This window comes from Podarcis raffonei, chromosome 5 (assembly GCF_027172205.1).
Source record: "Podarcis raffonei isolate rPodRaf1 chromosome 5, rPodRaf1.pri, whole genome shotgun sequence".
NCBI classification, from domain to species: domain Eukaryota; kingdom Metazoa; phylum Chordata; class Lepidosauria; order Squamata; family Lacertidae; genus Podarcis; species Podarcis raffonei.
This window is the reverse complement of record NC_070606.1, coordinates 93,331,648-93,348,137: the sequence shown is the minus strand read 5'-3', so window position 1 is coordinate 93,348,137 and position 16,490 is coordinate 93,331,648. Positions and strand designations below refer to the sequence as shown.

The following is a 16,490-nucleotide window of genomic DNA, read 5'->3' as shown; positions in this document are numbered from 1 at the left end:
GAACTAAGCCTAGCAGGACAGATTACTCAATGGTTTTAAGAGAGACATTTTGTGACAACAACAATAATAAATAGTTACACCTTGGCTGCGTGAACCCATTTCCTGCTGGCAACAGACCAGTGCAGCCAAGGCAGGATCAAACCCTTCTGCCCATCAGATGATGTCACCAGTGATGTCACCTGATGGGCAGGCGGGTGTGGTTTGGGGAAATGGCCTGGCAGGACACATTGGACACTGCCCCCCCGGCCAGTGAGCTACAGCCTAATTCCCCATAATGCCCTTTCAGTGTCTGGCAAATGGGACCAAAATGACACTTTGAGATTTTTTGCCCATGCCATCTTCTTTCTAGCAAACTTTGCAATTTCCCCCTTATCTAATAAACCTTTAACTCAATGTCCTGCACATATTTACTTTTCCCTTTCTGTTGTTTGCAGTCGCTTTTTTGGACCCAGAACAAATATTGCGGGCCTCCTTGTGGGCCGAGGATGGGAGGCGGGTGCTTCATCTTTGTATAAATGGGAGCTCTGCTGTGGCTCCTTCCACCCTTCCTTCCAGCACAACCCTCCTCCTTAGATCTTCTGCAGGCGAAGCCATGAGATCTCTGGTAGCTCCAGCGCTCCTGGGTCTGATCCTGGGGTGCATAGCAAGCGCAGCTGTACTCCCTGTTCTCCCTCAGGCAGAGTTTCCTGCTTGCGATGACGTTGAGACGGAGCACATGGCAGACTTCGCGGTAAAGTACATCAACGCAAAAAATAACCACGGGTACAAGTACGCCCTAAACAGGATCGAGAAGGTCAAGGTTCTCCCTCGGGTAAGTGCTTCCCGGCGGGTGGGGAGGAAGGTCATTCTCCAGATCATACGAGGGGTGAGTGAAGGCTATGCAAGCTCTCCAACTGTGCGGCACCAGTCCAATACCCTGCTTCAGAACAAAACCTTCATTATGAGGTTTCATCATCATAATAATATTATTTTTTTGCACCCCACTCACCTGACTGGGTTGCCCCAGCTTCCAATATATATAAAAACATAATAAAACATTAAACATTAAAAACTTCCCTATACAATGGTACCTCGGGCTACAGACGCTTCAGGTTACAGATTCCGCTAACCCAGAAATAGTACCTCAGTTTAAGACCTCAGGATAAGAACAGAAATCACGCGGCGGCAGCAGGAGGCCCCATTAGCTAAAGTGGTGCTTTAGGTTAAGAACAGTTTCAGGTTAAGAACGGACCTCCAGAACGAATTAAGTTCTTAACCCGAGGTACCACTGTACAGGGCTGCCTTCAGATGTCTACTAAAGGTTGTATTTTATCCCCTTTGCTCGGGGGTTGCATAACTCCATTCCCTCCAACTTTTCTCCGATGAAAAAGGGGATGTCCTAAGGAAAAGCGGGACATTTAGGGATCAAATCAGAAACCAGGATGGCTTCTGTAAATCCAGGACCATCCCTGGAAAATAGGGACACTGGGAGGGTCTGTGGGCAGCTTCCAAGATATATAAAAACATAATAGAACATTACACATTAAAAAGCTTCCCTATACCGGGCTGCCTTCAGATGTCTTTTAATATATAGTTTACTCATCTCCTTGACATCTGATGGGAGGGTGTTCCGCAGGGCGGGGGCCACCACCGAAAAGTCCCTCTGCCTGGTTCCCTGTAACCTCACTTCTTGCAGTGAGGGAACCTCCAGAAGGCCCTCGGCACTGGTCCTGTGTCCAGGCTGAATGATGGGGGTGGGGATGCTCCTTCAGGTATACTGGGCCGAGGCCGTTTAGGGTTTCAAAGGTCAGCACCAACACTTTGAATCGTTTATTCGATGTTGGTTTATTTCACTACCAACCTTCCACTGAGAAGCTATTGGGGTTCAGTGTGTACCCACACGGACAATGGAAGCTTTGGTGTGGATTGCACATAGGCACGTCTTACTCAGTTGTTTAAAGGCATCCAAATGTCTTATTGTCCAGTGAGTGTCCCTATTGCATTTGGAAGATGCACATCTACCCAATTCTGAAGTTGTGCATGTCCTGAATGGCTCACCGAAAGTGTTGTGGGAATGAAGGGGTGGCAGTTATGCAGAGAAGACCCACTGAAATTAATAGCCCTAATTTACTCATGCACACTCGTTTCAAGAGGTGATGGAACACACCATGAACGCCTTGTTTTCTTATAATGGCAATGGTGTCCACCTGAGAGGTGCTGGAACTGAGTTCCATCTGGAAAAAAAGCCCTCGGTATAATTAGTTGTACTTAGCTGAGCACCACTCAAAGTCTGCACCACTCTCCAGGAACATCCACTTGTTTGTTTGTTTGTTTGTTTGTTGCATTTATATACTGAGGGCTCCAATCCCCAATCAGCCATGAAGCTCACTGGGTGACATTGAGCCAGTCAGTGCCTCTCAGTCAAACCTACCTTGCACAGTTAACCACATATGCCACCTTGAGCACTTTGGAATAAAAGGTGGCATAAGACGCAATAAATAAATAAATTAAACATAAGCTTCAAGAACAGGAAAGAAGCAAGCCAGGCTTACAATAAAGCTTCATAATGCCAGGAGTTCAGAGCAAGTCTCTACAGAAGCTCTCAGGCCAGGAAACATTGATAGATTTCCCTTTCCCCTTCATCCTGTCCTCTTCTCTTTAAGGGAGCTGGAAGGAAGTACCAAAGGCAATGACACTGAAGCATTTTGAAGAAATTTCTGTTTTGGCACATCTGTTAAGAGGGGAACTGACACTGTGAAGCACTCAATGGATTAATAATAATAGTAATAGTAATAATAATAATAATAGTTGTTGTTGTTGTTCTTGTTGTTGTTGTTTAGTCGTTTAGTCGTGTCTGACTCTTCGTGACCCCATGGACTAGAGCACAACAGGCACTCCTGTCTAATACTGCTGCTTGCCTTCTATCACTGTGCCATTGAGAGCGTGCTCACTTATGGCTTATGTGTGTGGTACGGAAGCTGTACTACCCAGGACAGGATGGGGTTGTGCAGAGTTGTTAAGGCAGCAGAGAGCATTGTTGGCTGCCCACTCTCCACCTTAGAGCAGATTTATGCCACAAGGTGCCATAGGAAGGCACTGGACATAGTAAAAGATCCATCGCATCCTGGTCACTGTCTCTTCGAGCTCCTGCCGTCGGGGCGGAGATACAGGACGATGAAGACAAGAACGAGCCGTCTTAAGAACAGCTTCTTCTCCAGAGCGATCTCAGCCCTGAATGGGAAGCCTGGACTTTGAAAGTCATCTAATCTTCCTTGCTGTACTATACTGTATTGTTTTAATTAGTGTTTTTATGGAGCAGTCAAGTAATTTCGTTGTCCCTGAGAGGGGGCAATGACAATAAAGATATTATTATTATTATTATTATTATTATTATTATTATTATTATTATTATTTATTATTTATACCCTGCCCATCTGGCTGAGTTTCCCCAGCCACTCTGGGCGGCTCCCAATCAAGTGTTCAATACAGCATTAAATATTAAAAACTGCCCTGAACAGGGCTGCCTTCAGATGTCTTTTAAAGATAGGATAGCTGCTTATTTCCTTCACATCTGAAGGGAGGGTGTTCCACAGGGTGGGCGCCACTACCGAGAAGGCCCTCTGTCTGGTTCCCAGTGGGCCTTTTAGCTATATGCTGGTTAAATAAATGTAAGCAAGTTTTTTTTTTAGTTTTTTTTAATCTACTCATCTTCTCTCATTTCCTCCTCCACAGAGGCCATTTGGGAAGATAGCCTTCCTTGAGTTGGACTTATTGGAGACTGAGTGCCATGTGTCGAACCCACTGCCTGCTGAAAATTGTACCATAAGGCCACAGACACAGCATGTGAGTTCCTGGACCTTTTGCTAACCTTGTGGAGAATTTAAGCATGGATTCTTGGGTGCATGCATCATATCTTTATTCAAATTAATAGCAATAATAATAAAGGCATGTCAATACAGGCTGGCTGCTTGGAACTCAACTGCCCTGCTGACCAGGACGGTGCTGATTTTACTTTTCAAAGTTGCACCCAACAAAAGTTTAATTTACACAGCAAGCGTTCTTACTCAGGATCCCTTAACATTTTAAGGCATAACTTGCCTGAGCAATATAACCTCAAGCAAGTCTCTTGATTGAGAGCGTGGGAAGTGCCTTTATGGATCAAATCAAGTTCCACTTACTCAACTACACATTGCAAGGATTTCAGCAGGTACTAGGTTGTCCACAAGAACAACCCAGTTACAGTTTAATGGACGACCAGCCGCTAAAGATTAGTCTGATACATTCCAGTGGAATTCAGGTACCCTAACCTTTACCAAACCTCAGCGGGTGATGATGTCCAACATTCAAGGTCTGTGACTCAGTGATGGAGCCAGTGGTGGAGGGACCCTCTCTGGCACCTGGGGCAGGATGGCGATGGGCGGGGCGAACCGCCTGGTGGCGCACACACAGCGTCCATACGGCCTGCACATGTGTGTCATCCCGTACGGAGTGCGCAAGCGCAGCAGCTCGTGCAGCGTCCATACGAGCTGCCACTCGCACACACCATCCGTACAAACTGCCGCGCAAGTGGCATTCTGTACGGACTGTGCATGTGCAGCATCCCGTACGGAGTGCGCACGCACGGCAGCCCGTACAGACGCCCATATGGACAGCGTGCAAGAGCGGCAGCACCCATACTGACTGTGTGTGCCCTCGGCCGCTCTACAGCTGGAGGGAGGCAGGGGCCATCTTATCACACACAACCCCCCAGAGTGGCACCCAGGGCGGATCGCCCCCCTCTGCCCCCCACTTCGTACGCCCCTGGATGGAGCAGCTGTTTTGCATGCTGAGGGTTCTAGGTTCATAGAGTCATAGAATTGTATAGTTGGAAGGGTCATTTAATCCAACCCCCTGCAGTGCAGGAATGTTTTGCCCAATGTGGGGCTTGAACCTATGACCCAGAGATTAAGAGTCTCATGCTCTACCAGGTGAGCTATCCCAGACCTCCTAATTTTCCATCATCTCCTTGCCTGAAACCCTGGAGAGCCACTGCCTGCCCTTGTACAGAGTAGTGAGATAGATAGACTGACTCTGCATAACCTATTGTGCCAAAATTTGAATTGACAGTGAAAGTTGATTGTGTTCGGGATCACAAACACATCCTATAATAATAATAATAATAATAATAATAATAATAATAATAATAATAATAAATACAACCTCCCAAAACCTAAATATTTGCCACACATAAAAGCTTTAGTGCTTGAATCTGTGGTCTCAAATTTAAAATCTGGACTCCTTTGAATTATATGGTATGTCGTCCAAGTTCTATTTCAACTGGTCAAAGTATGAGACAGAAACTAAGTAATTCAAATCTATCTCATTATTTCTAGAACGGCATCTTTTCCCACTTTGACTATTCGTGGAAGTTGTTCTGTGGCTCCTTTGTTTATAATTGTCAACTGCATTGGCAATTCTGGTAGCTTATTACAATTTTCTTTAGCGTGAGCCTACCAGCCTGAAGGACTTGTCATGCAAGTTCAACAGATGGATTTTAAAAAAAAATAAAATAAAAAATGTGTTGACTAATATCATCAATGTGGCTAGAGAAGCAAACAGAAAAATGATCATGGTGCAGTCTTGTGATGAAGTCTACCCAAGTCCACCATGCTATTTTTAAAGACACCTGTTCGTAAGGCATGGCTAGAGGGTTCAGGTCAAGGTCCACTTAGTCCAACGGCCTTCACAAGGATCCAAAAAATCTGTTGGCAATTGTCATCCAATATAAATGGTTAATTGTGTACCGTATTTCTATGCACAATAAACTGGCTATATTAGTCACCGGAGCACCAGGATAGCCTGAAGGTATGGGGAGCAGTATTCCAGTTTGCAAAAACTTCCCAGTTTGCTTACCTTGAGGCATTTCTTACCCACCACAGGTGACCAGGGCAGTGACTGCTTGCTAGGCTGGGTTTTGGTCCCTTTTGGGTTCAGCGCCTGGGAGACGCATAGCATGGTGTACCAGCCTTGGCCCACGAGGCATTCCCCAGATATTTTGGACCAGAGCTTCCGACAGTCCTTGTCAACACAGCAAACGGACGTTGAGGTCCAAAACATTGCCAAACAGGTCAGCGTAGGCCGATGTACAAGGTGTACAGTGTACATACAAGGTGTACAATGATGTACAATGCTGTGGAACTGGGTTTTGCTCCCATCATAACCAACCATAATCCTCTTCCTTTGAACCGCTAGGCTGTTGAAGGGGACTGCGACGTCAAACTCCTCATTGTGGATGGAGCCTACAAAGTGCTGTCTAGCAAATGTCACTCTACTCCAGGTAATCTCTTTGGCTGCTTTGCAGTCCTCGGTCACCAGGGCTGAGAAATAGGGGGTCAATGCCCCACGCTCCAACTCACCCCATTTACCATGACTCTCCCCTGGGCACACCTCTCCCCAGCCCAGTTTGGCACATCCCTTGAGTCGTTCTGCCTGGCCTAGGGATATGCGCTGCCTCTCAGATGCCTTCCATGTGGCCTCATTGAAGGGTTCCCAGAAGGCACCGCTAGCTTGAAGAAGGTTCTCCACTTCAATCTAAGTTAGAGAGAAAGAGAGAGTGAGAGGGAGAGAGAGAGAGAGAGAGCAGCTGCAGGTGGGGCAATGAGAACTAGTAGCACAATGTGGGGGGCGGTGTTAACCCTTTCTCAGCCCTAGTGAGCACCATTCTTTCACAGGTGCTGTTTGTCCCTGAGACATCTGGGGCTTTTCCCCCCTACAGACTGTGTAGCACAAGATTAAACCCTTGCTCTGTGAGATGTGGACTTGATCCTGACTGGATGTCACCACACCTGGCGCTCTTAAAAACAACAACGTACATCCGTCAGGTGTGTCCTGTGGCCTTCGGTACACCTGTGTGCTGTATCTTTGTCTGGAAGGCACGTCCTGGCAAAATCATGCGCATGAACGAGGGATGGATAACTTGTGGCTCTCCAGATACTGTCGGACTCCAGATCCCATCACCCCCTGCCAGCCTGGACAATAGCCAAATATCAACATCTGGAGAGAAGCCACAGGCTCCCTGTCCTTGATATAAACATGAAGGGACCACACAGCTCTTATAATGGGTCGGTAGGTCGGTCCAACAAGATGGTTGGACAGTGTTCTCGAAGCTACCAGCATGAGTCTGACCAAACTGTGGGAGGCAGTGGAAGACAGGAGTGCCTGGCGTGCTCTGGTCCATGGGGTCACGAAGAGTCGGACACGACTAAACGACTAAACAACAACAACAGGTCTTTTTCTGTTTCCTCTCAGTGTCTCGTTCTCCCAGTCTTGAGTTCACTTCTCCACATTTCCAAATGAGTTTGCCAATTGGTTTTTCTTTTCTTTTATTAACCCTCAGGAAAATTGTCCAGCATTTTCTTCTGACACACACATTTTCTATGCAATTTTGGATAAAATACAAACAACAACAACAACAACATATTATTTGTACCCTGCCCATCTAACTGGGTTGCTCCTGCCACGTTGGGTGGCTTCCAACATAATATAAAAACACAGTGAAAACTTCCTGGTACAGATGTCTATGAAAAATTGTGTAGTCGTTTTCTCTTTGACTTCTGATAAGAAGGTGCTCCACTACTGAGAAGGCCCTCTGCCTGGTTCCCTGTAACTTCACTTCTCGCAGTGAGGGAACTGCCAGAAGGCCTTTGGAGGTGGACCTCGGTATTTGCAGGGCCATCGTGAGTTCTTGGAGGAAGAACAAAATAAAAATATAATAAATTCCTTAAATGTTCATTTCTTAAGTTTCTGCCAACACAAAATGGCTGCAACAGCCTATGTCAGCAACTGATCAGCTATCCTAAACCTTTTGGAGCAGCCAGCAACAAAACATTACTCACTTAAATAAATAAATAAAAACATCCTGTACTTTTCTCTTTTTCTTCCTTAGATTCAGTTGAAGATATTATCAATGTTTGCCCTGATTGTAACCCTTTGTCACAACTGGATGACCCTAAGTTGAAGGAGGCAGCTAATTCTGGGCTCGCCAAGTTCAACGCTGAAAATGTCAATGGAACCCACTACCAGCTCCTTGAGCTTTCAAGAGGGTTTACCTCAGTAAGTATTCAGACAGGGCCACTGGCAGTGCTGCCTTATTACAGAGAGAGTAGAGAGCAGGGATGTTTGAAGACATTGTTCAGTTCACATGTTTAAGCGAGGCAAGCTGATCTGCACTTCTAGTACTGATGCACAGATCTAAACGCAGTTATCCCTTCTACTTTTGCTCTTTCAGATTTTTGCAACACAATTCTCGGCTCCCAAATGGTCCATTCTGGTGTGCAGGTTTCATTCTGGCGGTCCACGCCGTCTGTAGTTGGAGGAGGGAGACAAAATATCTGTTGCATTCAATATTCAAATCCATTTTTAATTTCATTTTTATTACTCCTTCTTCTGAATTGCATTGCGTTTAGCCTAGTGCATGTCAATCACCACAATGGGCAGACAAATTATGAAGACCATCAGCAAGTTTCAGGCAAGGGCAGAGGGAATTTGGGCACAACAGATCAAAAACAAAACCAAGCAACACCAATTAATTAAAAAGTAGTAACGGCAAGCTTATCCTCTAAAACAAATAGTCCAAACAAGAGTGTTGGACTAAGAGCATTTTTGCTGGCCGCAAATAGTGAGCAGTGAAGGGTTAAGGCGTATCTTTCTTGGAAAGATGGTCCAAATGTGGGGGGGGGGCATGGCAGAGAAGGCCCTGCTTCCAGTGCCCACTCACTTTACCTCCAACCGTGAAGGGACCTGGAGAAGGGAACATCTGGAGAGAAGTGGTTCCTGAGACACCCTGGTCCCAAGGTGCTCAAGGATTAAAAGTCCAGTCCAGCGCTTTGAACTGAGTCCGGAACAAAGCGGCAGGCTGTGAAACGGGTCAAGGATGTGTGTGTGAAATGATTTGCTACCAGCTCCACTAAAAACGCTGGTTCCCCATAGCTGCCCTGAGCCTAACCTCCATTGGAAAGAAGGACTGGTCTGAGTTGCTAGAAGGCAGCTTCATAGGCTGGGTTGGTGGGAGGGAGTGGAAACTGAACAAAAGTGCCCCAGCATTGCAAATGTCCATTTATATCATTAATATTCTGTATGACTCTTTCTGCTCAGTTGCGGCATTTGAGAGAGACAGCTAAAATGTTCCTTATTACGTTCCCAGCATATGCCTCTAGGTACACATGTGGAGTTTGCAATTGCCGCCACTAACTGCACAAGGCAACAAGCCCAAGACCCTGCAGAACACTGCCACGTGGCGACAGATGAGCATGCGGTAAGTGGATGGGATCCCAATTAATTTAGTGCAGATTCCAGGACTGGTAACGCCTGTGGTCAAATGAGGCCTGCCAGCCCTTCTGCATTGCGGGGCCCCTGTGCCTTTAAGAAAGCATTTGAACAATGAAGTCCACACATTTCCGACCTCCATGGCTACAAGTCCCTCTCTCTATAGCAAAATACATATATAAACTCGAAGATTTCTAGACTTCAGGTCTAGAAATGCCTGTTTCTCACAAGTGAAAGTGATTTAAATCTGGTCCATGTTCACAAGCGAGTTGCTAGCTCTGCCAGACTTCAAATCGCCAGACACTGGAAGTTTGCATTGGGTTCCTCAGGATTTGGGTTCCTCAGGATTTCATACCCTCCAACATTTCTCCGATGAAAATAGGGACGTCCCATTCCACAGTGATAATTTTATTATTTATACCCCACCTATCTGACTGTGTTGCCCCAGCCACTCTGGGTGACTTCTAACATGTATAAACACATATTAAAACATTAAACATTAAGACACTTCCCCATACTGGGCTGCTTTGTGTACATTTCATTGGTTAGAACAGCATGCTGTTACTGGTTTCAGCTGTCTCCTAAAGGTTGTATAGTTACTTAGGGTTGCCATATTTCAAAAAGTAAAAACCAGGACACCCCAAAGTTGTTGAGCTTTTTGAAGGAAACCACCAGAAATCTTGAGCCAAAAAAACCACAGTTTTTGGGTTGACTTCTCTAAGATCCAGGACAAAGAGCCGCCTTTCGGAAATTCCCCCCAGACATCAATTCTGCCTTTGAAATCCCATTAATGTCCAGGAAAATCTGGACGTATAGCAGCCCTGTAGTTACTCATCTCCTTGGCTCAGGGGTTGCATAACTCCATACCTTCCAACATTTCTACGATGAAAATAGGGACGTCCTAAGGAAATGCAGGACATTCCAGGATCAAATCAGAAACTGGGGTGGCATCTATAAATCTGGTGACCTTTTTAACTGCACATTCAACCTGATACACTTGCGCAGAGCTTGCAAGGAGGATAAACTTCATTGAGCATTCATTCTGTGTGGTTTTTTAAGGTGAGGTCATGTCCATTCATCCTGATATTTATTTGCTTACAGGATATTTATATGGCTTGCCATGAATCATTTGTTCACCCCAAGGATTTCAATGCATTTCCCCATCTCTTTCCTAACTGCAAAACAATATGTTTTATTTCTTGGCAACAAAGAACTTACTTTTAAATTGCACAAATCTAAATAACAGTGGAATTGCCTTGAACCCCTCCTGCAGAATACTGGCACTTTTGAGTCATCCCTGATCACCTGATGTCAGTCTTGTGTGGTCTTTCAGAATGTTGGACCACAATCCCCACAGTTCACTTACATATTCCATCTGTAAATAATTTTTATTAATTTTCAATTATTAAAATCCAATAACAGCCACATTTTTTTCAATATCAAATTACAATTCCCATCCAAATATAGATCAATTATATGGCCAATTATACATTTTGAGTGACTTCCCATGTGCTGGGTTTCGGGGTGCAAAGTTATTATTTCTTCCTGCTTCCGAAATCTTAGTTAATCCAATTACATTCAGTCCTGATCTTAGTCCCTTATCAACAGCTACTGATTTCTTGACCTCCATTCATGCTGAGATATTAAAAAAAAAAAAATCACGAAAACAGTTTTGTATCCTGTAAATTCCCTGCGTGAGATGTTTATTTTCCCATTTGTTTCTTCATTGTTCTAATTAAATCACTTACATATTCTAATTTACAAAGTCGAGAGGGCATTCTTCACACCTGTTCATAATTATTAATTTGCAGTGCCTACTTGCTCCCCATCAGTGATACAGAATGCAAGACAAACTACGCTTGCATACCCCACTGAACTTTATTATGTCCCTGAGTATGGAGTAAAGGTCAACAGGTCTGGGACTTATCTACAGGTGGGTGGGTGACCTCATTGGGAATAACATGAAAACCGTCTTAACTTCAACGATGGAAAAATGCAGTATATAAACCTACATAAATAAAGCGGTTTTACTCACATCTTCAGATGCCACTCTAGTCGATCGTTTCCCACACTTTTTGGATGGTTTATGTGAGGAAGGTGGGAATGAGTGGAATTTTCTACACCATGCTGCCTGGCTGAGATGAAGTATTTTCTTTTCGGATGTCCCTGTGGGGATGTCTTAACTGCTCTCTCTTTCTTCTTCCTTATCAAGCGTAATGGGTTTTGCAAGGCATCCGTTATCCAGTTGCCTCCTGTTCCCGTTCTTGGTGGTGAGCCCATTCCACCTGCAGAGGAGATCACCCTAGATTGTGCTTTATATGATCACCAGGTAGGTGCAATTTTTAAACATGGTTTTCAGCAATTCACACACAGAATTCACAACCGGTTGCTTGCTCTGAGGTTCACTGGGGAGGGTCTGATGGTGTACACGAAAGCTAGCTTGGAAACCAAAGCCCTTTGGGACTTGAAGCACAACCACTTCTCCTCTTGCACCAAATCCTGTAGCACCCAGACTTTGAATGTTTCTAATTATTTGGCCTTCCCCAATTGGCTCCCGTTACCTTTCCACCCACCCACTTTTCCAGAGAAGCACCCTGGCCCAGCAACTCCCATAATGGCTTTCTTTTCTAGGCCGGCGCTTCCCATTTCATCGAGCATTCCTTGCATCATCTTGGGAAGAACATCCCTTCCCCTGGAACTGGCCGCAGGGTCCTTGACCTCATCCATTCGCACAACGACACGCACGCGTCCCATGAATCTCACTCTGCCGAAGCTCCAGCCGTCGTGGCAGCAAAGCCTGTCGTCAAGAGAGCAGTGGAAGCTGTGCCACTCCCAGCAATTCTGCCACCCTTATGCCCAGGGAGGATTCGCCACTTTAAGATATAGGAGAGCCTGCTTGCGAGAGCTGATAGAAACGACGGGACCTGCCCGGTCAATGAAACGCCTTTGTATATTCTCCCAAGCCTGAACTCACATTCTTGCAGCAAAATAGTGATAATTTCTCTCACACACACATCCCCCCCAAAAGCCAAGCCTGTCCTAAGAAAGTATTGTGTCAGCCTGCTTTCTACCAGTGCAGATTTTGGTGCTTCTGACAGATCCTGCGTTTTCTAGCTTCCCTGCTATCTTTAGTTTCTGCCTCCTTTAGACAGATGCAAGGTAGAAAACGAGGACTCCATGCTTGGTGGAAAACTCAGGGGCAGGAGGGGCAGTATTAGGGCGGGGCTTCTGTCCTGTGTGTCATTCCTTGTCCCTCCTCCCCTTGGTGGGTGGCAGAAGCAGGATCAGTTGTGCAAATTACATAACAATTTGCTAATCTGCATACTCTACTATTCAGCTGACAGATTCATGGCACTCTTGGGTGGAGAAGCAGGTGTGGTTTGGGGTTTCTTCTTTCGAAAGGGAAGAATATACACAGCACCGGACAGAAGGGACCACAGTGATATATCAGGTGTATTCTCTAGGAATTACTGTTCTTTCCTTCTCCGGTGTCCAAAATTGCAGTGCTACATTATGGAGACCGTGCTGGAAAAAGCATATTCTAACAATATGCAAACCAAAACAAAGGTGCTTCCAAAATAAAACACGAAACTCAAAACGCTCCTCGCCTTTTTTCCCGCCTCTAAACTCCCATCAGCCCTCAGGCAGTGTGGCATTTCCCAAGGATGATGGGAGATTCAGTTAGGCAACATCTGATGGGCCAGATGTTTCCCTCTCCCAATATAAAGGCTTGAACATACTGTGGCATGTACCCCAATATCCAAGCGAAAGGAAACTCCTGGGTTCAGTTTCCTTGGAATGAAGGTCAACAGAGACTGTAGTGTCTTTAGGGTATGTGGTTTTATTTACACATACAGTGGTACCTCTAGTTGCGAACACGATCCGTTCTGAAAAGTCTGCAACTAGAGCGGCGCTTCTGCGCAAGCACGGAGCGCAATAGAGCACTTCCGTGCATGTGTGAAGTGTGCAGAATGCTTCTGCACATGCGCAAAGCGTGCAGGATGTTTCTGCGCACGCGCAGTGAAACCCGGAAGTGTATACCCTGGCTTGCCGTGTTCGCAAGCCAAAAAGACGCAACATGAACCTAGCGCAACAAGAGGTATGACTGTAAATACAATCTGAGCGTAGGATGGAGAGGCTCACAGCATTAACACTCCAACAGGTCTTGCTTCCCTGTTGGATTTCTAGGAAGGACCCAAGACACAGCTCTGAGTCCAACAGTGAGCAAGACAAGCCTCTGTCTCCCAGCTTCCAGCATCCGCCCCAAACTCTCTTCACACACAGCCCCACTTCGCCCATTCTTACCACAGCTAATAATAATAATATAATAATAATAATTTATTATTTATACCCCGCCCATCTGGCTGGGCCTCCCCAGCCACTCTGGGCGGCTTCCATAAAAACCAAAAATACAGTAAAATATCACACGTTAAAAACTTCCCTGAACAGGGCTGCCTTAAGATGTCTTCTGAATGTCAGGTAGTTGTTTATCTCTTTGACATCTGCTGGAAGGGCGTTCCACAGGGCGGGCGCCACTACCGAAAAGGCCCTCTGCTAGACTGGTGACTGGAAATAGCCACCAGAACCATATAACACTTGTCCTAAAGGATCTTCACCGTTTCCAAGCACAATAATTCAAAGTGTTGGTGCTGACCTTTAAAGCCCTTAACGGTCTCGGCCCACTATACCTGAACGAGCATCTCCACCACCATCACTCAGCCTGGACACTGAGGTCCACTTCCGGGGGTCTTCTGGCGGTTCCCTCACTGTGAAAAGTGAAGTTACAGGAAACCAGGGAGAGGGCCTTCTCGGTAGTGGCACCCACCCTGTGGAATGCTTTCCCATCAGATCTCAAGGAGATAAAGAACTACAAAACTTTTAGAAGACACCTGAAGGCAGCCCTGAATTGGAAAGATTTTAATGTTTGATGGTTTATTATGTTTTCATATGTGCTGGAAGCCACCAACCAGATGGGCGGGGTGTAAATAATAAAATGATGATGATGATGATATGGCATCCAGCCAGGTGAGGTGGGTAAAGGCCTACCTATATGTCTCTATGGCAACAGGGCAGCCTCTTTGGACATGTAAATGGTGGTACTTAATAAGCGAGCTGAGGCCATTACCTTAACAAAGGAACTGGTTCAGATGGTTCATTTCCTCTTACACATTCTAACCTCAGCTATTCAGGATCACAGGTTTCGAAGGGACCCACGAGTATCATCCACACTGACCTCCAAACCTTTAACATTATTATGCAGATTGGGGGGAGGTCATTAGTCCATCATTTAAGACAGTCTTCTCCAATGAGCAATGCCTCCCCAAGATTTCACCTAACTCTGTTGCCAGAAGATGCTATGAACTGAATTTGTTTAGTTAAAAAAGAAACACTTTGCATCCTGCCCATCATTATTTTTGAAAGAAATTACATTTTGTATAAATGATATTGATAAAAAGTTGCACACTTAGGAAGAACCAGCTGCACAAATATAGTATGAGGGACACCTGGCTTTCCAGCAGTACATGTGAAAAGAATCTCAGGGTCTTGGTGGACCAGAAGCTTAACATGGGTAAACATTGTGATACAGCAGCAAAAAAAGGCTAATGCTATACTAGGCCGCAGCAACAGAAGTATAGTGTCCAGATCAAGGGAAGTCGTAGTACCACTCTATTTTGCCTAAACAGACACAACGGAAGGGAAGTGGACCAGAAAGGCAGAGGAAGAAGATCTGTGCTTCAGGGCCAGAACAAGGAAATGAACTTACATGGTACTGATATGACCAGGTTGATCTTCTTTTGCTGATGTTCTTGCTTGAATCGCAGTTGGTAGTCCTTGTTCCTTTGGTCAATAGATGGGGCAAGAGTGACCTTTCCCCCTTATTTCTGCAGCACAACAGCACTTGGAACAGATCGTACTTTTGGGGGGAAGGAGGGAAGAGAACTCCCTGCAGCAGCTGATGTCCACCCAATTTCCAAGGCATGTTCAGCAGCAGTAGGAAAAAAATCCCACTCCCTCAAGGGGAGGGAATAAGAGCCCCAGTTCTCTGGCTACAGCTCTAGACTGCCATGTTCCAAAGGCTGCAAGTTCATTTGTATAATTGGACAGATAACTGCTCAAGTAACATCAGGGGCAGGTAAACAACTTTTATGTACCTGAGAGTATGTAAAACAAACACACGTAGGATTTGGGTAAATAAACCTTTTTAGAATTGCAATGTAAAAATAAAAATAAAAATAAAGTTTGGATTTGATATCCCGCTTTATCACTACCCGTAGGAGTCTCAAAGCGGCTAACATTCTCCATTCCCTTCCTCCCCCGCAACAAACACTCTGTGAGGTGAGTGGGGCTGAGAGACTTCAGAGAAGTGTGACTGGCCCAAGGTCATCCAGCAGCTGCAGGTGGAGGAGCGGAGATGCAAACCCGGTTCACCAGATTACGAGACTACCGCTCTTAACCACTACACCACACCGGCTCTCCAGTGTGGTCTTTCTCTCTTTTTTTGGTCTTTCTCTCTTTTTTGGCCACATTTCCAACATTAAAATTGGGAAATGATTTGCTGGTTATTAACATGGCCACATGTTTTCAGCAGAATTCAGCTGGTTTAAAGCGAAGGTAACAGCCTTTGATGTAGCTGGGAGTAAGCAAAACAAAAATGCCTAAGATTTGAGTAGAGCATGAGCCTCTTAACCTCAGGGTCATGGGTTTGTGAGCCCCATGTTGGGCAAAAGATGCTTGCATTGCAGTGGATTGGACTGTTACCCTACAAAGGGGGGTCTGGAAGTACGCTGGTCCTCTTTAGCCAAATAAAGGCAGCAGCCTCGTGGAAAGAGTTCGTATTTATTGCGGGCCGCAGCGAGAATAAGCGGTCCAGAGGAATTCTCCAAATTCTGGAACCCAAATACAAAATTCAAAACACTTTTATAACAATTGCATGCGGGATCACCTCATGCATGATCCTTTTCAGCAATATGATTGGAGAACAGAGCGCATGGACAGCTTGTGGACACCTAAAACAAATTTCACTGGTCAGAACAGCCTGCTCCTAATTGCTATGGCAACGGGTATCTTTAAGCAACGGTCACACAAAATGTGCCTTTTTCTGCTATCTGCTACATGAAGACTTGCATTGGTCAGGAGAATTTGTGGTTCTCCTGGCATCGATGCCAGCCCCCAGTCTTCTGCAGAAGCCCAGCGAGCTCTTGGCATGT

General features: G+C 45.5%; 1 protein-coding gene across 1 annotated transcript; it reads left to right on the top strand.

Moving 5' to 3' along the window:
- Positions 1-517: 517 nt before the first annotated feature.
- On the top strand, positions 518-12,175 carry AHSG (alpha 2-HS glycoprotein). Its single transcript, XM_053390676.1, has 7 exons — positions 518-811; positions 3,712-3,822; positions 6,211-6,295; positions 7,904-8,070; positions 9,161-9,271; positions 11,495-11,611; positions 11,914-12,175. The coding sequence occupies exons 1-7, from the start codon at positions 593-595 to the stop codon at positions 12,166-12,168; spliced, it is 1,065 nt and encodes a 354-aa protein (XP_053246651.1). The 5' UTR covers positions 518-592; the 3' UTR covers positions 12,169-12,175.
- The last annotated feature ends 4,315 nt before the right edge of the window (positions 12,176-16,490 follow it).

Bases quoted from the DNA above. Each gene is read 5' to 3' on its own strand.
- AHSG (XM_053390676.1), top strand. From the start codon at position 593: ATGAGATCTCTGGTAGCTCCAGCGCTCCTGGGTCTGATCCTGGGGTGC. The intron at 812-3,711 runs GTAAGTGCTTCC...CCTCCTCCACAG, and splicing joins AGGTCAAGGTTCTCCCTCGG to AGGCCATTTGGGAAGATAGC. The intron at 9,272-11,494 runs GTAAGTGGATGG...TTCCTTATCAAG, and splicing joins TGGCGACAGATGAGCATGCG to CGTAATGGGTTTTGCAAGGC.